The sequence below is a fragment of the Leopardus geoffroyi genome, chromosome C3 (genome assembly GCF_018350155.1).
Source record: "Leopardus geoffroyi isolate Oge1 chromosome C3, O.geoffroyi_Oge1_pat1.0, whole genome shotgun sequence".
Lineage (NCBI taxonomy): Eukaryota > Metazoa > Chordata > Mammalia > Carnivora > Felidae > Leopardus > Leopardus geoffroyi.
Window position 1 is genome coordinate 48,206,741 of NC_059338.1, and position 24,821 is coordinate 48,231,561.

The 24,821-nt window shown below is 37.8% G+C and overlaps 1 protein-coding gene across 5 annotated transcripts in view; it reads right to left on the reverse strand.

Moving 5' to 3' along the window:
- Nucleotides 1-7,723: 7,723 nt before the first annotated feature.
- Nucleotides 7,724-24,821, reverse strand: part of TDRD5 (tudor domain containing 5) — a 106,495-nt gene continuing 89,397 nt past the window's right edge. For all 5 annotated transcript variants that reach the window (XM_045452726.1, XM_045452725.1, XM_045452723.1 and 2 more), the window contains 4 exons: nt 19,674-19,856; nt 18,767-18,910; nt 15,976-16,186; nt 7,724-8,291 (listed from right to left, as the gene is read on the reverse strand). In XM_045452726.1, coding sequence (XP_045308682.1) covers nt 8,047-8,291; nt 15,976-16,186; nt 18,767-18,910; nt 19,674-19,856 — 783 coding nt within the window. In that variant the 3' untranslated portion in view covers nt 7,724-8,046. The remainder of the gene's footprint in view (nt 8,292-15,975; nt 16,187-18,766; nt 18,911-19,673; nt 19,857-24,821) is intronic.

The window sequence follows — 24,821 nt, forward strand, 5'->3', positions numbered from 1 at the left end:
CATTCTAGGTTTATAATCCCTACGTGAAAACTCCCCCGAGGTTTTCATACACTACCTCTGTTTCAGCAGCTGCTCCTGAAAGCTGGGTTGTGTGGAGTCTAGAAGGAAAGCCCCCAGCCAGTGCCCCATGACTACCAGACCACCCTGACATTCCTACAGACTCCTTCCAAAGACAGCAGGAAATTCAGTTTTGTTCAGGTTTCCTATCAAGCCTCCAAGGTAAAACGACCACTGTTTGGTTAACAATAAAAGGAGAGCGCTGCCCCCCCCCCCCCACAACTGTGGTGTGTGCTGCTTCAAAACTCTCTGGGCGCCATAACATTCGGTCCTCACTGGGCGGGGGTAAGGTCACCACAATTCAAGGACGCAACACCACCCACATTAAACCTTTATGATACTTAGTGGGAAGGTGCCATCACAGGATATAAAAGAACATGACAATCAACTTAAGATCATTGGGTGGGCAATGGGGAGTTGCTAATCAGTGGGGTTAAAACTTCAGTAAAGTAAGATGGAGAAGTTCTAGGATCCCCTGTACGACACTGTGCCTATAGTCAACATTGTCTTGTGTTCTTGAAAATCTGTTTGATGGGGGGTGGGGAAGAGGGGAAAATGGGTGATGGACATTGAGGAGGGCACCTGCTGGGATGAGCACTGGGTGTTGTAGGGAAACCAATTTGACAATAAATTACATATTAAAAAAAAAAAAAAGGAAAGGAAAATCTGTTTAGAGGGTAAAACCCCATGCTGTGTTCTTACTACGATTAAATAAAATCTAAACGATCAGCTGTAGTAGCCTGTCACTACCGTGTTTCTAACGCAGTTCTCAACTTCTTCCCACGCCAGTCTGTCCCAGCAGCTCACTGTGTCAGGGATGCCTGGGAGGAAAGGGAGGTTGGCTGGACGATGGGCTCCACCGGAGAGAGGCAAAGGGAAAGGAGGAAAGGGCAGGACCTTCGGGGATGTGATCCAAGCAAGTTTTTGAGCACTCCTCCAGGTGATTACCATACAAGGCCAGGCCTGCAAACTGCTGCCCTCCCTGCTGGCTCAGGGGTGCTTGGTAATGGTTAGTCACAGCATTTTATTTGTCAGTGGGAATCCAGAATTTAACCGGCTAACAAATTTAAAGCTAGAGGTAATTTCCTTGCTCATTTCTTTAGTTGCCTTAGTGATTTTTTTTTTTATCACATTTTCTCACACTACACTGAATTCAAAACAGGAAGCCTCACAATATTAAATCTTCAAAGTCAATATATTCTTTAAAAAAATTAATGGCAGAAAAGTCACCACAAAACCAGAAGGTGGGGGGAATCTTGCTAAGGAGAGCAGATTCTTCAGTTTCTCTCATTTTGCCTTTGCCCCTGGAGTCACAATCTGGCTCTGGCACAGTTCAGCACTGCCACAGGCCTGCCTCCCCCTCGTTACAACACAATTCAGCCCCAAATTGAGAGGCCACCAGAAAGTCCACAAAAAGCAGTTTGCGTCCAAACTAATACATTAACCCTAAAGAGCACTTTTAAATGAATTTGTTTCATCACTGAACTGGGGTCTATGGAACTGAAGGATTTTGATGTCAGAGATGTACTTCCAGGAACAAAGAACAATGAACTAAAAAGAGCCAATTTGATAAATTAAACTTTTCTGGAAGAAGGCCAAGAGGCTGATTGCTAAGAAGCTGCAAATCATTTTTTTTTTTTTTTGCCCTTTTCTTTCACAGCCCAAACCAGAAAAATAACCAAGTATGGTTTGTACAGAAGAATAACCTAGACAAAATATTTGGGTCTTTCTACTCTGTTCTCTTACCTGAGCAATGTGCTCTTCATTCAATTCTAAATGCAAAGTTTAAATTGGGTGTCTATTCGTGTTTGATTAAACTCTTCCCAATGAAGCCTTCTGTTTCATAGACATTCAGAACATAGCATGGTAGAAAAAAGATCAAGATGTTGGTGAACCTTATTTATATCCCATTCCATCCTGTTTACTCATTCACCCAATAAAACTTACTGAACATCTACCCCATGCCAGGAGAGACGTGAAATTGGCTTGACCTAAGGTGATGGCAGATTTACAGAAAAAAAAGGAGGGCTACTGAGATACCTAGCAGGGAGAATCTGACAGGATTCGACAATGGATCAAACGTGGGGATGAAGGGCCAGGAGTATTCAAGGACGATTCTACTCCTAGGTCTTTATCTGAAGCAACTAGTGGACAATGTGGGGAACACTGGAGGTGGAGGAGGGCTATCTTTCCAACTCCTCCTGTTCAAGAAAGTGTAGGGTAAGTTACAGGGGTCATGGACTCCTGGAAATTAGGAAATAATTTTGTATGAATGTGTACTTTCTCAGGAAACGGCCCTCAGTATTTGACATTTTAAATGAAGTTAATAACATCATAAAAGGTCAGGGATCACTGGTCCATTGCTTACAGAATTTGGTAATTTTTAGACATTCATGTCAAACAGATGATTCTACCAAGCTGCTCAAGCATATGGTCTTTAATAAGGCTATGTCTCGAGAGCATTCCATGCTTCTGACCCAGTACCAGAACAAAGTAGTACCAGTGATCACGGGTTACTTTCAATTTAGCCAAAAGACTTGACAAAACTTCCACCGAACTCCAGATTTGATACCACAAACTGATTTCCACAGTGTTGAAGGACTCTCTGACTCTGACAAGATCCTAAGCCAAGCCAAAACAGAAGGCAGGTTCACTGGTAATTAACTACACTGATGCCTGTGACACCTGATTTTGGCTTTCATTGAAATACTCACCATTTCTCTTAAATCAAGTTGCTGAGGCAACTTTTCCGAGCCTCATGAATCTGGGCAGAGTCCAGGTAATTGGACCAATTCCACGTAAAAACTACATAGAGACCAAAGAGTTTTCATGGAGTTCCATTTCTGAATCTAAAAAGTTTAGCAAAAATAAACCTACATCAATTGTAGAAAAGGTTGTTGAAGCTCACACTCTATCTGATCATAAACAGATGTTCCACTGCCAAAAGCATAAGGTGTAAAAAGGATGCTATCACTTAATTAGAGCCAAATGTTCCACCTCCCTACTCTCAATTTGCTTAACTATCCTACTCCAAATCAATACAGGAAGGCCATCACTTTTAAAATTCAGAAAAGAAAGGGTAAACTTTTGGCTCTGGCCCATATATGCTCACTTAAGTTCCTTCTAAGCAAAGGGAAAGACAGGTATCATGAGGAAGAAATAGAGAACAGAAGGATACGCTGTGCCTAACAGTCAATATCCTAAATGGTACACAGAGAGTCTTATCTGGCTGACAGGTTTTTTCGTATATATGGTATCAGAAGCAATTTTTGTAAGAATATATGAGTGACAATTGCAGTCCCAGGATACTTCTGTCAAGGAGTCATTTGTTCCAGTAAGAAACTGGCTTTGGTACCTACTTATAGTCCCATCGAATGACAGATTAAGTTTGTACCAAACCACCCAAATGGAGCCTGAGAACAGAAATCATCTGCTCCGGACAGAAGACCCACTGTAGCAAAGGCTCTGAATGTGGAATCAGGAAATCAGGTAAGCAACTGAGACAGCACTGAATGACAGCTGCAAGTGGAGACTAAACTGGTATTCAGTGTGTGGAACAGTCTCAGAAGAGAATTTAAGAAACTGGAACATGGCTTACAAGGGTTTGAGATGTTGCTATTAACGAGAAATAAAACAAGTCTGAGATGTAGCTGTCAGGCACTTAAGAAGTGGCTCTAGTGGGAATGAACTTCCAACTTCATGGAATAAAAGTCTTTACCTACAACACAGCAAAGGCTTACAAAGGTCAAGAACAAAAAGCTCGTGCCAAAAATGAAGACAAACGTTTTAATCAAGAAAACTGTCAAATCTCTGTTTTCATAACTATATAAGCAACCTTTGTATTTCAGTCAATTAAGTTCTTTGGGTCATATATTAAGTGAAATTTTCATTCCTGCAGAATCATCACAACATAAACTAGACAAAACAAATAAAAAACCTAGACATTTTTTGACAAAACAAATTCCAACTTCATAAATATATAGAAGTCAAACAAAATGCTGTTACAAACTCCAAAGAGCAGGCCAATCATAATTCCTTGATCCCAGTAACTTCCCATTAGTTCTATAACAAAAGTTTAGAGAGCAGAGAAAGGGTCAGAAGTTTGGTTTCCTCATCAAATTATTTATCTAAATTGCACTAAGAAGTAATAATAATCAAGTAAACATTGTTTCTTATATTTTTCCACAAAGTAAAAAAACATTTGAAAAAATGTTAACAGAAAATATAAAACAAAGTTTATATCAAACAGAAATCTAAAAAGCATTTCCTGAAAACTATGCTTATAACCAAGAAAATTTAGCTGTGAATGAATTCTCCACTCAGTTGTTAAGTGGGTCACTCAATTTCCTGTGAGAAGTGGCACCCAAGTCAATTGTGATTCCAAATGTTAGAGAAGACCTTCTTCACCGAGAAGTTAAAGTAATTTGTCTACATGCTTAAAAACGAGCAGAATTTAAAGTATTCTGGTTCCTGCAGAACCAGAGAGTAATGACACCAAGAACTTACCAGGCTGACTGGTGACTAAGTGAGACAAATGACACCTGTTAGGAAAAGGACTGTGTTCAAAGAATATAGACAGAACTTCACTGTCATCTTGTAAAACATCAAGATCTGAATGGGCTATAGGAAGTGAAAAATTTTTGATGTCTTAGTGATGGCTCCTGTAAAATTATGAATAACGCTGTCCATGGCACTGTATATATAAATAAAATGAATTTAATTCTGAAAAGAGGATCCAAAGTTTGTTAGAAAAGCCTTGCTACACATGTATAAATATAATAGGAAGCTTCAGAAAGACTGCTCTGTAAGATGTTGGTTTCTCATCCCTTACCATGCCCCCCACCCCATTTAGATTCTTTAGCCATAGAATTGGCCCACTGTCATTTAAGCTATCTACATTCAAGAATACAAGATGTTGTAAATCAATCATTCTCCCCTCCAACACCAGGGGTTTGCCCAGCTATCAGAACCACCATTCTAGGGGCACCTGGGTGGCTCAGTCAGTTAAGCGTCTGACTTCAGCTCAGGTCATGATCTCGCGGTTTGTGGGTTCAAGCCCTGCATCCAGCTCTGTGCTGACAGCTCAGAGCCTGGAGCCTGCTCCGGATTCTGTGTCTCCCTCTCTCTCTCAAAAATAAACAAATATTAATAAAAAAAAAAAAAAAAGAATCACCATTCTTTTGGACTTATGTAGTAAGCTTTGTCTTCTGGAACCAAATCATTTAAATTACAAAACACAGAGCTGCAATATTTTCCTTTGGAAAAGGCACTGACCCTAGAAGTCAGCAGATAAGGGAATTTGAGGCATGTGACCATAGACAAGTCAGTCTTTCTAGGCTTCAAATTTCTTCATCTAATATCAAGATGTAGATCAAAACTCTACAATTCTAAGTCTCTAGGTTAGACAGAGTCTGACAGTAGGCAGAAGCCTCTAGTTAGCCTCATACCTTAAACTGGGCAACTGGCATCTCAAATGTTTGCAAGTTAAAGGGTCAGTCCAGGCATGGCTGACTGCAGTGAGGAGGGCCCCTTTTGATATCCCGTGGGGTGTTTTTAGATGGAAGACAGGTATTGGCTACAAGCCACTGGTTTTAAAACCTGAATGGCTATTAGTAAAACTACTCCTTCTTCCATCCCTAAAGAGTTTATAACCAGAATTTTCCTTTATGTTCTTATACCCATTCCTTCTCACACACCTCAGGCCCCCACATCCCAGTCAACACTTGGGGACCTCCATCACTTCTAACAGATCTTTAACAACAAAAATACAGGGGGCGGGGTCTAAGTATATGTGTCAACCAATCTTTAGACAATAAAATATAGTTAACCCTAAACTACAGAGCAGCTACCTATTGTTTTAACATCTCTTATTGTTATCCCTGCCCATATACATAAATCTATTTACTCACGTTCAAATGATCTACTAAATTTTGTTGATGTGTTGGGCTATTTTAGTTAACTACCAAGCAAAACCCACCTTATGGGATAAACAAATTGGCAGACTGGCCGTCCCAAAGTCAAGTAGTCAAAATATGTACAAGCCTCTTGGAGGCTCATTCTTCACTCTGCTCACTCAGGATGTTAACTATTAATTGCCAAATAGGCTTCTTTCAAAGTATACTGACACTTGTTAGAGATGCCTCTGTCTAAATAATCATCTGGCCATTTGCAAAAGGATGGGAATATGAAAGAGCCTTAGCACAGTGATTCTGTAATCCCCATCAGGTTACCCAGTATTGGCAGAATCCCTACTGGTAGCTCAGTGCCATTACACAGAGTTACAGTGTAACCGATGAAATATAGAAACATCGCTTCTACCAGATTCACCTCACCCCAAGCCCGATGACTGCCCACCTGGAGAAGTCAAGTATATTATTCACACTTGGTTTCTTTAAAGGAAGAACTCTAAGAAGTGTGATTCTAAAATGAATCTTCTTCTTTAGAAACAAACTGTGGATAATTACCTAAACCTACAATGAAAACCAGAACTTTTCCAGTTCATATCACAGTTGAGTAGGATATTTAACTGGTCACACTGACCCTCCATATAACTTTTCAACTGTCTTCTCCAATAAAGATGTCTGATATAAAATCACAAAAGCCCAAATGGGAACTTGCTCTTTCTACTAGGCCAGCTATCGTGATGTTTCCAGATTATTATTTTTTTTGTCAATTAGAATATCATTCTTAAAGATATATTGGAATTAAAGGTGAATCTGGATTTTCAAATTTTATTGCATTAAATATGTTTTCTCTTAAGTTTTTAAACCAAAAGCCATCAGTATTTAGAGACTTTGGGTTTAACTTTGTTTCACGATTCTTAATCCTAATAAGTCCCAGCCAGTAATAGTCTAAATTTACTCTCATCTCATTCTCTTCCTCAGTGGACATTTTCCTGATTAAGTACTTGAGAAGAAGAGAAATCCTGTATTGTAGAGAGAGAGAGAAAGGAAGTAGGGGCCAGCTCTGGCATTTAATGCTGAAATAGGAGGCCTAGAAGAGGGGCTAGAAAGGTGAAACTCTAGTTATAAGTAGCACATCAGTAATTCACAGCTCTTTCTCAAATTTTAATTCTAAGAAATGATTCTGTATTGGATTTTTTAAATTTGGGGATAAGTCTAGTATTTTACCACAAAGAATTTAAATTAGTATCACTCACATTCTTTAATTTCACCTTTCAGTCTCTTGTTTGTTCTTGATGGTTCATTCTATAAACTTAACAAAATGTCCTATAGCGTTTCCCACAATTTGACTTCAGAGAGCATCATGTTACACAGATGCTTAAACAGTACCCTCCTGAATGACTACCACCCAGGAGCTCCTGGGAACCGTGAGTCCTACAGGGAAGGCTCAGTCAGCTAAGTGTGAACAACCGGTCTCTAGAATTGCATCATGAGTCTTCAAGAAACTGCCTGTACTGAAAGACAGCTTAATTTTTTTAATGTGAAAGTTCTTTCACGACCAAAGCCTCAGGATATGGATTTTCTCACCGAGCCTAGCATTTTAAAGAAATGATAGTGGTAAGAAGTGGAGCTCTGGATTATCTCCATGATCTAGAAAATTTCAAATGAGAAAAAAAAAAAAAAAAGCAGCCTTACAATTCAGACATCCTTTTTCTGAAGAATCAGAGATCATTTTTGTCTTACTAAATATGGATCACAAGACATCAGTTTTCCAGTTTTCATTTATCAGTCATGTTATGTACAAGAAAGACATTTATAGAAACACACACACAAATTCCTTTACACTACATTAAACTGAGGTGAACAAAACTATAGGGAAGAAACAATAAAAACTGAAACATTAAATATCAATACTTACACAACAAAGTGGACTGTTAGCATAACACAGCTAACATACAATCACACAGAAAGACATAAGCATCAACTATCAAAATACCGTTTTGTCTCAATACTGCCTTATTTTGGCCTTGGGAAATCACCAAGCCCTAAAGCACCTGGCTTATTGCTTTCTCCTCGACTTCCTCCCTCAAGTTTCCATCCTTTTCACAGTGGGATACCAATGTAGGAGGCTCCTGGATGTAGCCAGCCGCGCAGCAGCTCCTAAGGCGGCAGTGGCTGTACTCCGGGGAATGTAGAGCTTCTGGGAGATCTGGTGCTCAGGAGACAAAATCAAATACAGCTGGTCCATGGCTCTGTGACTCTTGTCTTTGAACACTGTAATAGCATGGTTACTAGAAAAATCATTCTTCAGGCGCTCTGGAGAGCTCTCCACTGAAAAAGAAAGAACACACAAGTCTTCTCAAGGGGTTCTCATACTCTGCCTTCTCTCTCCCATTCTAGTTCTTTATTAACGTGTGTTACAATCAACTTCTGTTACATGGTGATACCTTCTGTTACGATCAGAGATGAGCCTGGGAAACCAGTCAACAAATGGAAAAGAAATGAGGGTGGAGAGTCATGCGTTGAGATGAAGTAAATCCTTGTCAGAAGGAGGAGAGGGAAAGAGAGGGGGGAAACGTACTTATGAACAGGAAGGGAAATTTTCTCTCTAGGACAAGATAAAAATAAGTTGGATATGGGGCGCCTGGGTGGCTCAGTCCGTTGGGCGGCCGACTTCGGCTCAGGTCATGATCTTGCGGTCCGTGATTTCGAGCCCCGCGTCGGGCTCTGTGCTGACAGCTCAGAGCCTGGAGCCTGTTTCAGATTCTGTGTCTCCCTCTCTCTGACCCTCCCCCATTCATGCTCTGTCTCTCTCTGTCTCAAAAATAAATAAACGTTAAAAAAAAATTAAAAAAAAAAAAAGAAAAAGAAAAAAAAAATAAGTTGGATATGATTCCAACTCCAGGGAGGAGCCCTTAAGCTCCCCTATTTCCATCCGGCAATGAACACAAGTGTATCCCACGGGTGTTTTCTATTGCCAAAGTGGCTCCAATTTGAGACTGTGCCAGTGTAAAAACAAAATTGACCAAGATGTTTGTAAGAAGTTCCAAAAACCAGTTATCAGCCATAAAACAAATTCCTTAGGAATTAGTTTCAACCACGAAGAAAGAACCTTTTAAATGAAATAAATTCGCTGGGAACTCCAATGCCAAAAGTTCTGAACAGCAGGAAGGGATGCCAGGCATTCTCACGCGTCTACTCCAGGCCAGCACACCCGTTTACCGCCTGCTTACAATGAGAGAAGGCGCTCTGATGCCAGCATCTAAGCAAACACACTGCTTCCTTCAAGAAAGCTCTGCTTTAGTTAAAAAAAAAATCTAGGTGAGCTAAACAATGTCCATCATCACAAACACTTCCCAAACTGCCACTGGTATGATTACATTTTGTAAAGCATTGCCCTAGATCTTAAAAACACATATTTCAGAAAATCTAGAGAAAACGCAGGCATAATCAGTACTTTATTCATCTTTGCATTTTTAGCATCTAACATAGCAGCATGTGGCATATGTTCCATACATTTGTGGTGAATTACGTTCAAGAATTTGAGAGTAAGATTCTGATCAAAAAGTTGTAATTAATGCCCACGAGAGGGGAAAAGAGCTGGTGCATTCAAATAAAACCAAGTGGTTTTACACAAAGTTTGGGTGAGTTCAGATTTTAAAAGGGATAAAGAGTAGTGAAACTTCTGCTTCCGGACATAAGGTTAATTCAACAGGAATTGAAAAACAGTCTCTTCTGCCTTAAACAACTGGAAAACTGGACAAAATGTATGAAACAACAGCTTTTATACACTGAACAGCAAGCATGCAAGATAGTAATCCCTGAGAGAAGGGAAACAAATGGAGTGAGCTTTACAAGGGCCTCAGCTCACTGTTAAGATGATTTCCTGGCTTCAGTACAAGAAGGGAGAATCCAAACTGAGCCTGGAGATCTTACTGGGTTGAAAAGACAGAATTTGGAACTCATGGAGGCCAAGCTGCCTAGAATTTGTGGGAGGAAAGTACCAGAGAAGAAGCAGATGGAAATCTGCAGAGAGGTCCCTTTGAGTCTTAGGCTGGCTAGTGATCTGGTTCTGGCACGTGAGGAGACCATGAGGCCAAGGAGAAAACCATCCTGAAAGGAACAGGCAGAACAATCATTGTAGCTTCTGGGCAAAGTAGGTCGTGTTCCTACCAGACAGAGTGTAAAGAAATCCTAACATATGGAACATCTAGTCCTATCTCTACCCTCAGAATGGTACTGCCTAAATAGCAGGGCCAACAGACTAAAGACTTTTCTAGGCCAGCCTAATGAAACCTAAAAGAAATGCAAAAATGATAAAACCAATTTCGGGTGATTAAACTGCATCTTCCCCAATCCCCCCGCAACCAATTGGTGGATGGGTGGATAGAGAAAGAGAGAGAGAGAGATACAGAGAAGGAAGGAGAAAAGAAGGAGAGAAGGGGAGGGGAGGGAAAAGAAAAAGAGGCCCAGTCAATAATGTAAAATTCAGTGTCTGCCATATAATAAAAAGTTACCAGATGTGCACAGAAGAGAGAAAAATAGGACTTGTTCTCAGGAGAAAAAGCAACAGGTAGAAGCCAATTCAGCAATGACACAAATGACAGAAATGGTACACATGCCAGAATCACAAGGAAAGGGTATTAAAATAGCTGTTCTAAGAGTACTCCAGGTATAGGGGTACCTGGGTGGCTCAGTCGGTTGAGCGTTCAGCTTCGGCTCAGGTCATGATCTCACGGTTTGTGAGTTCGAGCCCTGCGTCGGGCTCTGTGCTGACGGCTCAGAGCCTGGAGCCTGTTTCAGATTCTGTGTCTCCCTCTCTCTCTGCTCCTCCCCTGCTCATGCTCTGTCTGTCTGTCTGTCTCTCTCTCTCTCTCAAAAACAAATAAACATTAAAAAAAATTTTTTTTAAAAAAGGGTACTCCAGGTATACAAGAAGGCAGAGAAAAACACAAGTATGATGAGGAAAAAAAAAAAAAAAAAGATTTAAAAAGACCCAAACCAAACCAGTAGAGATGAAAAATACAATTTCTGAGATGAAAAATATACTGGATGGGAAAAGAATATATTAATTACTGAACAAGAAAAGGTGAGCACCATTAAGAGACAGTAATAGAAACCATCCAAAGACTAGGGAAAAGAAGTATACCAGTAGGTGTAGAAAAAGTGACCTATCGCATATAATGTGTAAAACTGGAGTTAAAAAAAAAAAAAAAAAAAAAAAAGAAGGGGGAGTGACAGAAAAACACATTTGAAGAATAATGATTGAATTTTTTTCAGATTTAATGGCAACTATAAACTTGGAGGTCCAAGAGCTCAATGAACTCTATGCAGAAGAAATACAAAGAGAACTACACCAAGCCACCTTATAATCAGATTGTTGAAAATCAGTGATGTGGGAGAAAATCTTAAAAGCATCGAGAGAAAATAACACATTACAAAGGAACAAACACAAAAATGACAACAGACTTGACGTCAAAGTGACAAAGTGACATCTTTTAATGCAGTGACAAACCTACCAACCTATGACTTTATATCCAAAAAAACCCTTAAAGAAATGAAATGAAATGAAATAAAAATAAAGGCTTTGCCTAATGTGAAAGAACTGAGAAAAGACATCAGTAGCAGACCAGCACCACAAGATATGTAAGTTCTTCAAGCAAAAAAGAAAATAATGCTGGACAGAAACCTGGACCTACAAAGGTGTTGATAAACGACAGTCTGTGGGCCAAATCCAGCCTACCTACCACCTGGTTTTTAATAAAGTTTTATTGGAAAACAGCTATGTTCATTCATTTGTGTATTATTTATGGCTGCTTTGCTTTCCTAGAAACTCACACACTACCCAAACTGAAAGAGGAAGAAATAGGAAATTTGAACAGACCCATAACCAGCAAAGAAACTGAATCAGTAATCAAATCTCTCCCAACAAACAAGGGGCCTGGGTGGCTCAGTCTGTTAAGCCTTGACTTCAGCTCAGGTCATGATCTCCCAGTTCATGAGTTCGAGCCCATGTTGGTCTCGGCGCTGACAGCACAGAACCTGGAGCCTGCTTCGAGTTCTGTGTCTCCTGCTCTCTCTGCCCCTCTCCGTCTCATGCTCTGTGTCTCTCTCTCAAAAATAAATACACATTTTTTAAAAATTAAAAAAAAAGTCTCCCAACAAACAAAGGTCCAGGGCCAAATGGCTTACAGGAGAATGCTACCACACATTTAAAGAAGAGTTAACACTTACTCTTCTCAAACTGTTCCAAATAAACAGGAAAGGAAGGAAAATGTCCAAACTCATTCTATGAATCATTACCTTGATTCCAAAACCAGACAAAGACCCCACTAAATTACAGGCCAATACTCCTGATGAAACTGGATGCAAAAATTCTTTACAAGATACCAGAAAATTCAATCCAACAGTATACATTAAAAGAATTATTCACCACAATCAAGTGGGATTTATTCCTGGGCTACAGGGCTGGTTCAATATTTGCAAATCAACCAATGTGATATATCACATTAATAAAAGAAAGGATAAGAACTAGATGATCCTGTCAATAGATGCAGAAAATGCATTTGACAAAATACAGCATCCATTCTTGATAAAAACCCTCAACAAAGTAGAGATAGATGGAACATACCTCAACATAAAACACATATACAAAAGACCCACAGCTAGTATCAACTTCAATGGGGAAAAACTGAAAGCTTTCCCTCTACATCCAAGAACAAGACCGGGTAGTCCACTCTCACTTTTACTATTTAACACAGTACTGGAAGTCTTTGCCTCAGCAATAAAACAACAGAAAGAAATAAAAAGGCATCCAAATCAGCAAAGAAGTCAAATTTTCTCTATTTGCAGGTGACATGATACCCTATATAGAAAACTCAAGACTCCACCAAAAAAAAAATTGCTAGAATATATGAATTCAGCAAAGTCACAGGATATAAAATGAATGTGCAGAAATCTGTTGCATTTCTAGACACCAATAATGAAGCAGCAGAAAAAGAAATCAAGATACCTGGGAATAAACCTAACAAAAGAGGTAAAAGATCTGTACTCTGAAAACTATACAACGCTTATGAAGAAACTAGGATACAAAGAAATAGAAAAACATTCTTTGCTCATGGACTGGAAGAACAAACATTGTTAAAATGTCTATACTACCCTAAGCAATCCACACACTTGATGCAATCCCTATCAAAATACCAACAGCATTTTTCAAAAAGCTGTAACAAACAATCCTAATATTTGTATGTAAACACTAAAAGATCCCAAATAGCCAAAGCAATCCTGAAAAAGAAAAGCAGAGCTGAAGACACCACAATTTGGGGCTTCAAATTATACTACAAAGCTGCTATAATCAAAACAGTATGGTCCTGGTACAAAAATAGACACGTATATCAACAGAACAGAAAACCCAGAAATGAACCCACGATTATATATGGTCAATTAATCTTCAACAAAGCAGGAAAGAATCTTATCATTGGTCAAAGACAGACTCTTCAACAAATGGTGTTGTAAAAACTGGACAGCAACATGCAAAACAATGAAACGGGACCACTCTCTTACATCATACACAAAAATAAATTCAAAATGGATGAAAGACCTAAATATGAGACCTGAAACCTTAAAATCCTGGAGAAGAACACATGCAGTAAGCTCTTTGACATCAGTCATAGCTCTAGATAAGTCTCCAGAGGCAAGGGAAACAAAAGCAAAAATAAACTATTGGGACTTCATCAAAACAAAAAGCTTCTACACAGCAAAGGAAACAATCAAAAACCTAAAACCTCCCTGAATGGGAGAAGGTACCTACCTGCAAAGTGATGGAGGGTAAAGAGTGTACTTGTGATGAGCACCAGATGACATATGCAAGTGGTGAATAACTATATTGTACACCTGAAACTAATATTATAACATATGAAAAAAAACTCAATAAAAACTTAGCAAGCTTTGTGTAAATTTACATTAATCCTAAAATTCATATGGAAGGGGCTCCTGGGTGGCTCAGTCGGTTAAGTGTCCCACTCTTGATTTCGACTCAGGTCATGATCTCATGGTTCATGGGTTCAAGTCCTGCATTGAGCTCTGTGCTGACAGTGCAGAGCCTGCCTGCAATTCTGTCTCCTTCTCTCTGCCCCTCCCCAACTTGCGTGCACGCACGTTCTCTCTCAAAATAAATATTTAAAAATAATAAATAAAATTCATGTGGAAAATGACCTAAAATAGCCAAAACAATCTGATAAAGAACAAAATTGTATGATTTCATGACTTATAAAGCCACACTAATCAAGGCAATGGTATAAAGACATACAGACTACTAAAACATAATAGAAGTCTAGAAATAGACCCTCACATATACAGCCTGCTGACTTTTGACAAAGATATCAATGCAGTTTAAAAGTGAAATGACAGCCTTTTCTTTTTCTTTTTTAAAGTTTATTTATTTATTTTGAGAGACAGACAGCCAGCCAGCCAGGGAGGGGCAGAGAGAGAGAGAATCCCAAGCAGGCTCAGCTCAGAGCCCAATGTGGGAGCCCAAACCCATGAATCATGAGGTCATGACCTGAGCTGAAATCAAGAGTCAGATGCTTAACCGTTGAGTACCCCAGGCGCCCCAGAAAGGACAGCCTTTTCAAGAACTGGTGCTAAAAGTGAATATTTATATGCAGTCAAAATAAACATTAATCCTTATATCGCACCATAATAATAATAATAATAACAATACAAATAGTAACTCAAAAATTAACAAATTGGATCACAGATCTAATTGTAAGACCTAAAACTAGAACTTTCATATGAAAAAGAGAAAATCAGTTACTTGGGTTAAAAAAGATTTCTGAACAGGACACAAAAAGGTCAACCTTTACACTAAGAAAAAAATCAATCAGACTTCATCAAAACGAAAACTTTTGCTCTTCCAAAGATGCTGTTAAGGAAATAACACACTTGAAAATATTTGTGATGTATATATACATATACACACACACATATATATATCTGAAAAAAGCTGTTGTGTCAAGTATAATTTTTACACATCAATGAAAAGATGATAATTTAATGAAAATGAACAAATATTTGAACGTGCAATTCACTAAAGAAGATATACAGATTGCATGTAAGCACATGAAAAGACGGTCAACATCACTGGCAAAGAGGGAAATACAAATTAAAACCACAAGATACCATTACACACGCACTAGAATGGCAAAATTTTAAGACTGATAATATCATGTGTTGGCAAGGAGATGGAGCAATTGGAACTTTCATATATTACTGGTGTGAATAAAGAATGGTACAGCCACTTTGGAAAACATTTTGGCAGTTCTTAAGAAGTTAATCATGTAATGATCATGGGAGCCAGCAATTCTACTCCTTGGCATGTACTGAGTACGTGTACACAAAGAGCTGTATGTGAACGTTCACAGCTTTTTTCATAATGGCCCAAATCTGGAAACAACGCAGATGTCTGTCATGTAATGAACAAATTATGCTATATCCATACAATGGGGTACTACTTAGCAGTATATCAGAACGAACTTCTGACCTTGGCAACAATATAAATGAATCTCTAAAACATCCTAAGTGAAAAAGTTCAGACTTAAAAACTATACACTGTATGATTCTCTTTCTATGAAATTCTAGAAAAAGGAAAGTAACATGTCAGGAACCAGCAAGCAAGGGGAGTGAATGACTGCAGACCAACAGACACATGCGAGGAACTGGTGAAATTGCTCTATATCATGATGGTGGTGGTGGTGGTTACAAGACTGGATACATATGTCAAAACTCACAGAACTGTACACGTCAAAAGTGGCAAATTTCACTGTCTGTAAAACTGACTCCCCCAACCAAACTGCAAAAGAAAAAAAAAAAAGGGAGTGGCAAAATAAAGGGGAACAGTTGAGCCCAGAATAACGTAAAGACTTGAGACAAATGCTAAAGTCAGCAATTTTTCAAGTTATGTTCTGGAAAAGATAAATGACAAACCACCGTATCTGTCAATTGTATGTAAACCTACCTGAACCAGAGTGTTTTTCTGGGGAATCCATCCCTGTAGGGGTTGCGCTGAAGGCTGCTGGGGGTAGCTGGGTTTGCTTTGCCTGAGTCTGAGTGCTGCTGGGCTCAAACTGGCTCCCTTCTGCTGACTGCTGTGACTGGATAAGAGAGATGTAGAACTCTTCCAATTTGGGCAATGTGGAAGAGTCTGAAGAACTCTCTGAGCTTGGCTGCTGCAGTATGGGAAAAGTAGGGCAAAAGCATGAAAGGTAATTCTTAGCATAACAGGAAGAATTAACCCTGTTTTGGATCCTTATACACAAGACAAATATTTTTCATATCATCATTAATAAATGACTCACTTTTAAGAACCTAGATACTCTCCAGAAGAAACAAGTCCTTTTCTAACTTAGTGACCATCCATTCAATCCAGGAAGCATTTACTGAACACATGTTATAAGCAAACATGGTACTGTCTGCTGCCACACAGAGCTAAGGAAGAGTGGCAGGAAATGAGAAAGTGCACACGGCAGGCACACTGTCAGGCACAGCGTGAAGTTACTTGCACGTGCTTCTTCCTTTAAACCACAGTACAAGGCACTAGCTTAGGTGTTAGGTCTTCCTTACTGTGGGTCCTTTAACTTAGCATAATGCTTTTCACAAGAGGCTAAGTTATCCAAGGTCAACAAGTAGGAGACAAAACAGAGACCAGAACTCAGCCCAGTCCATGTTCTCTATGCCCCACCTTCCCACCTCCTAGTAAGAGAGGATCACTGTCCCTAAACTCACAGTCCTCAGTTAGGAAATAGCGTATGTGCTGCAGCGAGCCACGAATGGAGGCATTACCTACATGGAACATAAAGTAGTTAAAGGAAGACTCCTCAGAAGAGACAAAACGGAGCATTAAGAACTAGGATTTGAGAGAAAGAGATGAACATCCCATATGGAGACTAAATTTGGGCTTCAGTGAATGGAGTGTCAAATTTTAACCATGAGATCCTGTATCCTACTATACCATCATTGCTGAAGTAGATACAATCTATGTAACTTAGCACTTATCTTCTTCAATGTTAACTGGCATTAAGTTGTGATAAGGCTAAACCCTAAACTGCAGACCACTCAGACCAAGTGATTTTTACATTATGCCCTGCTGCCTTTTTTTAAGTTTGTTTTGAGAGAGAGAGCATGCACATGCAAGTGGGGGAGGGGCAGAGAGAGAGAGAATGAATCCCAAATGGGCTCCTCACGGATAGCACGGAGCCTGATATGGGGCTCAAACTCATAAACCGTGAGATCATGACCTGAACCGAAATAAAGAGTCGGGCACTCAGCCAACTGAGCCACCCAGGCACCCACACGTCTGCTGCCTATTTTTACAAGTTTAACAAAAATCAAAATCAGAAACAAGTTTTTAAAGCTATATTCTTTTTCTTTCCTAAGTGTGATTTTTGAAGAAAGATGCACTGTTAAAACGTATTTAAGATGCACTGTGATAGCTTCTCATTCTGAAAAAAAAAACAACAACCACCCCAAACCCATGGATGAATCCTTTCTAAATCTGTATGGTACTCTGAGACCAAGTACCTTCAGTCAACTTAAGCACTTAGCGACAATCAAGATTCCTTCTCCAAAGAGCGCTGTCCAGCCTTGCTGTTCAAAGTGTGGTTCGCCAACCAGCAGTAGCAGCATCAACCGGGAGCTTGTGTTAGATATGCACAACCTGTGTCCCCGTCCCAATGCCGCCCAGTCAGAACCCACATTTTTACAAGATTCTCCGGGCCATCTGTAGGCACATTATAGTTTGAGAAGCACTGTTCTGCCAAATTCAGCTCTCTCTAGTTGTTAATGACTGACTCCATCATAGTTATCTAGAAATATACCTCATGGAACTAGAGATTAATGACAGACTTTCAAGAAACATGTTCATGATTAACATATGCAATCAAAAGCATAGCCCCAAACCACAATAACATACAATTTCACACTCACGAGGATGATTATGATATATAGTTTGAGAAAGATTGAGAAGGTTAATTCTTTAAATGTTTGGTAGAATTCACCAGTGAAGTTATCTGATCCTTTTTTGGGGAGGGGGTGGGGTTTGGTTACTAATTCAATCTTACTTGTTATTGACCTATTTATTCAGTTTTCTATTCTTTGTGATTCAGTGTTGGTAGGTTGTTATGTTTGTAGGAATTTATCCATTTCTTCCAGGTTATCCAGTTTGTATGTAATTGTAGTAAGATCATTTTTTATTTCTTTGGCATCAAATTTGATGTTTCTTCTTTTATTTTGATATTTGAGTGAAGGTTTGCAAATTTTGTTTATAGCTTCAAAAATCTAGCTCTTAATTTCATTGATATTTTTCTGTTCTCTATTTCATAGATTTTTACTCTAATTTTTATTATTTCATGCCTTCTGCTCACTTTGGTCTTAGTTTGTTTTTATCATTGCTGTTTTGGTTTGTTTGTTTTAGTTCCCAAAGATATAAAGTTAAGTCGTGTGTCACTGTTCTTTTTTATGTACGCATTTATTGCTATAAACATTCCTTATGGCTAAATTATATGAAAATATCTGTTTTCTATTCCTCTAACATAGAGGTTTAATCAATCTTTCAATTCTAGGCTTAGGATTTTCTTCTGAAGAGATAAATATATTAAATTGACTGAAATTAATTTTGAATCAACATACATTTTGTGTATATGTATTCCACCAAATGCTCAGAGTGGGATCATTAACCAGAACTTTACTTTCTAAAAATGAAAGTACTTCCCCATAAGAATCTGTCACAGTAACATTCATTAGACATTTACCTTTTGAATTCTGGTTGTGCCAGTATTTTTCTCCTGAGCACCCAGTCCCTCTTGCTTTTGAGCTTCTACTTTCATTCCATTCACAAGGCCTGAAGGCTGCCATGAATCATCCCATGTATCTTTGGGTTTAGAAAAGCACCAATCCTATAGAGAAAAAAATGCTACAATAAACTCAGATACGTTTTAGAGTGCTTTAATTTATAGTTGCTGTATGAGTACATGATCCAAACAGAGAATAACTTGGGCAAGGGAAAGGCAAAGAGGCAAAGTCAATTAAACAAGAAAAAGTGTTTATTAAGTTTCTGTATCAGTGTGACTTTCCCCCCTTATTTTATTGGTCCACACCCAATACCTTGAATTCCTTGGAACACAGCTCTCATAGAAACAAATACAACTCTGGTTTGTATTATTTTCTTCAATACTGTTTTTCATGGCCAGATGATTTTTCATGATCATCTAGTATTTTAAACAGCACAAATAATAAGGAGCAATTTAACTATAGATATTTCTTCTAATAACCAGTGGGAAATAAATTTTAAGTATATAGTTAGGCCTAATATTAGCTAATATTCTCAATGCAGAGATTCAGAGATTATATTACAAGGCTAATAAAAATAAAATTAGGGAAAACAGTTCATTTATAGATCCTAAGGCCAAAGGTTCCCAGTGATAAAACAAAAATCATTAACAGTTGAAAGGACAGATGGGACAATAAGCCCATGATTTACTCTTCCCTGTTCCAACTTGTCCTCTTCCCGACCACTGCCATCTTGAGGGAAAAAAATGAATTCTTGGGAATTATCATCTGACAGATGCTTCTGAATACCCGAGTGTATAGATTTCTTGAGGAAATTTACATTTCCGTTTTTCAGTAATGATAAGCTTTCTGTTTTCCCAGGGATCTAACCTTCTGTGGCATTTCCTCACATGACGGATAAGGCTTCTTTCCACCAAGGCTTGAGGTAAATAAGTGGGAGGCAGCATCACCTCCTTTTCCCATTTTAGCCTGCAAAGGTAGCCAGTTCTCATCCCAAACATCATCACCAATAGTCACTGATTCTAGGCATGGCATTCCAGTGGGGATCTCATCCTAGAATGTATCAGAAGACAAAGTAAAACTTTAATTTACAGTTGCTATATGAGTACATTTTAAAATTTAGGTTTACAATTTTTTTCCTGACTCCAGGTAAAGATGGCAGTTTGCCATAATTTATAAATACATAATTTATTACTGTCTTTCTTCTGAAACATCACCAAAATAAACAGATTTAGGTATAAACTCATAAAGAGAAAAGAGGAGAAAACACCACCTACAATTATAGATACAGGAAAACAGACAAGTGACAACTTACTAAGCAGTCCTGAAAAACTAGAATCCTGAGCTTATAGGCAGGAAAAACTGAGAAGCAACCCAAATTTATACTACAGATACTATAAACCCTCAGGAATTGCTACTACAAGGTTTTTGGAAGTGAGAATGTAAAGTGGGAATGAAAACAAAAGCACTGGTTGAAAGTCTGTGTAAAAAGCAGTTAGCTCTTCAGACACCCTCCCCTATTTCACAAACCCAAGAAACTATACTTTTTTTTCCCACTGGAAAACCAGAGGGTCTTCTTGGGGGATAAAACTGAGGGTAAGGCAAGCATAATAAAAACAGGGGAATTAAGTGAAGGTTTTTATCCTGAATATCAAGACCCCCCTAGCTCTGTTTTCAATAGCAGGACAGAGATGAGAGTAAACAATGTGAGTAAACAATGCATGAACTTGAAGACAGATCTAATAAAAACAACAAAGAGAAAAAAACTGGGAAAACAAAAGCAAACAGAGCCTTGGGGACAATACCAAAGGCTTAACATTTGTTTCATGGGAGTCCCAGAATGAGGAAAGGGAAGAGTGCAGTGCAGAAAATTATTTGAGGAAATGTCTGAAAACTTCACAAATTTGATGAAAGACATAAACTTACAGAGTCAAAAAGCTTAGTAAACAGGATAAACCCACAGAAATTCATGTCTAGATAGATTATAATCTACCTGCTAAAAACTAAAGACAAAGACACCATCTAAAATGTAGCCAAAAGAAAATGATAATTATAAAGGAACAACAATTTCAATACTGCAGATTTTTCATCACAAATTATTAAAGCCAGAAGGAAGTGGAATGAAATCTTTAAAGGGGTCTGAAAGAAAGGAACTAGTAATCCAGAATTCCACATCCAGCAAAAATATCTTTCAAGAATGAAGATGAAATACATTCTGAATGAAGAAAACTAAAAAAATTCTTTGTCAGCAGACATACTCTAAAGGTATTTCAAAAGGAAGTTCCTTGGACAGAAAGGAGGGGATACCAGAAGGACGATTGGAGTATCAGAAATAAAGAATAACAGAAATGATAAGTACCTGAGTAAGTACAATGGGCTATTTTTCTCCTAAATCATCTATATGTTTGAAGGTGTAAAGCAAAAAAATTTAGCATTATAAATTCTCAACATCTATAGCATAAAGGACGTGGGAAGGGGTAAAACACCTACATGGTGGCTAAGATATCTATATTCCACTTGAAATGGTAAATACGGATTATGTCTATTGTGAAAAGTCAAAGATGTATATTGTAATTCCTAGAGTAACTAGTAAAAACACTACATAAGTAGATATAATAAAAATATAATAAACTAAAATGGACTACTAAGAAAGTACTAAATAAAAAAAATACTGAAAAAGAATACTACTAAAAGAAGGAAGAAAAAGCAAAAACACGAAAAGCAGAAGGAGCAAACAGAAACATAATAAAATGGCAGACCTATCATCAAAACATACCGATAATGATATTAAATGTAAAATGTTTAAACATATTAATTAAAATTCAGATAATTAGAATGGATTAAAAAATGTCCAAGCTTCATGCTGTCTCAAAAAACACTTCAAATATAATGATATAGGTAGGTTAAGTTAGAGGTAAAAGGATGAAAAAAGATCCACTACGTCAAGAATAAAAAAATAAAGCTAGAGTGGCTATCCTGATACTAGACAATGTGGGCATCAGTGCAAAGAAAGTAACTATGAATAAAGAAAGACATTTCATAATGATAAAAGGGTCAGTTCACCAAGAAAACATACCAATCCTAACTAGATAGCACCTGACAATAAAGCTTTAAAATACATAAGGAAAAAATAAGAAGGAGAAATGGCTATAATCCAAGATTATAGTTGATGACTTCAACATCCTTTTCAGTAATGAGTAAACTAGTAGTCAGCAAGGATACGGAAGTAAATAATACCACCAATCAACTAGATCTAATTGACCTTTATAGAACACTCCACTCAACAAAGGAGAATATACAGTCTCTTGAAAGGCACATGGGACATTCACCAAGGTAGGTCACATCCTGTGTCAACAAACCTTCACAAATTTAAAAAACTGAAGTGATACAATGTAAGTCTCAGATTAGAGAATTAAACTGTAAACAAGTAAGAGAAAGATAACACGAAAATGTCTAAACACTTGGAAACTAAGCAACACACTTCTAAACAATCCATATGTATATGACCCACTGTTACACGCCCCATATAACAATTATGGGTCATATAATGAGTCAAAGATGACAGCTCAAAAGATATAACCAAATATTTGAAATGAATGAAAATATAATAGATTCAAACTTGTGAGATGTAGTTAAAGTGGTGTTTAGAAGATCATAGCATGAAATGCTTACATTAGAAGAAAAAAGTCTCAAATCAATAATCTAGGTTTCCATCTTTAAAAAAAAATTTTTTTTAATGTTTATTTATTTTTGAGATAGAGCATGAGCAGGAGACGGGCAGAGAGGGAGGGAGACACAGAATTCAAAGCAGGCTTCAGGCTCCAAGCAGTCAGCACAGAGCCCGACATGGAGATTGAACCCACAGACCGTGAGATCATGACCTGAGCCGAAGTCGGATGATTAACCAACTGAGCCACCCAGGCACTCCTCTAGGTTTCCATCTTAAGAAAGTAGAAAAAGGGGGCGCCTGGGTGGCGCAGTCGGTTGAGCGTCCGACTTCAGCCAGGTCACGATCTCGCGGTCCGTGAGTTCGAGCCCCGCGTCGGGCTCTGGGCTGATGGCTCAGAGCCTGGAGCCTGTTTCCGATTCTGTGTCTCCCTCTCTCTCTGCCCCTCCCCCGTTCATGCTCTGTCTCTCTCTGTCCCAAAAATAAATAAACGTTGAAAAAAAAAAAAAAATTTTTTTAAAAAAAAAGAAAGTAGAAAAAGAAATGAAAATAAACCCAAAGAAAGCAAAAAGAGCAATGAACAACATTGAACACTGAACAACAAAAATGAACTTGAAAACAGAAAAACAGATAAAATCAATGACACCAAAAGCTGATTATTTGGAAAAAATTCACTCAAATTGATAAACCTCTAGTAAAACTGACAAAAAAATAAAAGATACAAATTCCCAGGATCAGGAATGCAAGAGGGTATCACTGCTGCAGGATAATAAAGGAATACTATTAACAATTCTATGTAGACACATAGAATTGACAATTTAAATTAAATGAACCAATTCCTCAAAAAACACAAAATACTAACCCAAAACACTAAAACTAACCCAAAATGAAACAGTCACCTTTAATAATCTTTCATCTATTAAAGCAATGAATTAAATCTTCTGAAAAAGAAATCTCCAGGCCAGACAGTTTTACTGAAGTAATCTACAAACCATGTAAAGATTTAACCTCCACCCACCCACAAAAAAGGATCCAATTTTTACATAATCTCTTCCAGGAAATAAAAGGCAACATTTCTTTTCAACTCCTTTTATGAAGATAGTGTACTGATACTACAACCCTGATACTACAACCATACATGATAGTACAAAAAACAAAAACAAAAACCAACTACAGACTAGTATCTGTCATGAACTGAGATGCAAAATCCTCAATAAAACATTAGCAAAGCAAATATAACAATATATAAAAGAATTATATACCATGACCAGGTGCTATTATTATAGGTATGCCAAGCTAGTTTAACATGTGAAACTCAAACAGTGTAACCCACTATATGAACAATCTAAAGAAGAAAAATAATATGGTAACAATCAATGAAAAAGCATTTGATAAAATTCAGCACACACTTTTGAGAAAAACTCCCAGAAAAATAGGAATAGAGGGGAATTTCTCACCTTGATAAAAAAAAAAAAATCTTAAAAAAAAACAAAATTATATTTAATGCTTTTCTCCCCAAAATTAGGAATCAGGCAAGTTTGTCTCTCACCACTCCTATTCAACATAGTGCTAGGAAATAAAAGGCATGCAGATCAGAAAGGAAGAAACAAAACCTCCCTATTTGCAGATGACACAGTTGTCTATGTAAAAAAATGCCAAGGAATCTACAAAAAATCTGAGCAATGTCACAGAATACAAGATTGGTATAGAAAGATCAAATGCATTTCTATATGCCAGCAATGAGCATACAAAACTAAAATTTAAACACAACACCATTTACAGTCATTCCAAATAATATGAAATAAATAGGTCATACTTAAAGCATGTACAGGACCTATACATTGAAAATTACAAAATGTTGATGTAAAGATTCAAAGAAGATCTAGATAAATGTAGAAACATGTTTGTATATTATAAGGCTCAACATAGTAAAGATGTCAACTGTCCCCCACTGATGAGTAAGTGTAATGTAATTCCTAGCAAAATCCCAGCAAGGTATTTTGTTGAAGTAGACAACTTATACCAAAATTTATATGGAAAGGCACAAACCCTCAAATAGCTAAAATAATCTCGACAAAGAAAAATAATGTGAGAGGAATCACTCTAGCAGATATTAAAGCATACTATATAGCTACAGTAATCGGGTAGTATTGGTCGAGAGAGAGACATATGGATCAATGAAACAGAACAGAGAACCTGGAAATAAACCAATGCAAATATGCTCAACTGACTTTTTACAAAGGTGCATAAACAATTTAATGGAGAAAAGTAGTCTTTTAATCAAATGTTGTTAGAACGAGTGGGTATCAACAGGTACAATAATAATAGAAATAATAATAAAGCCTTGACTG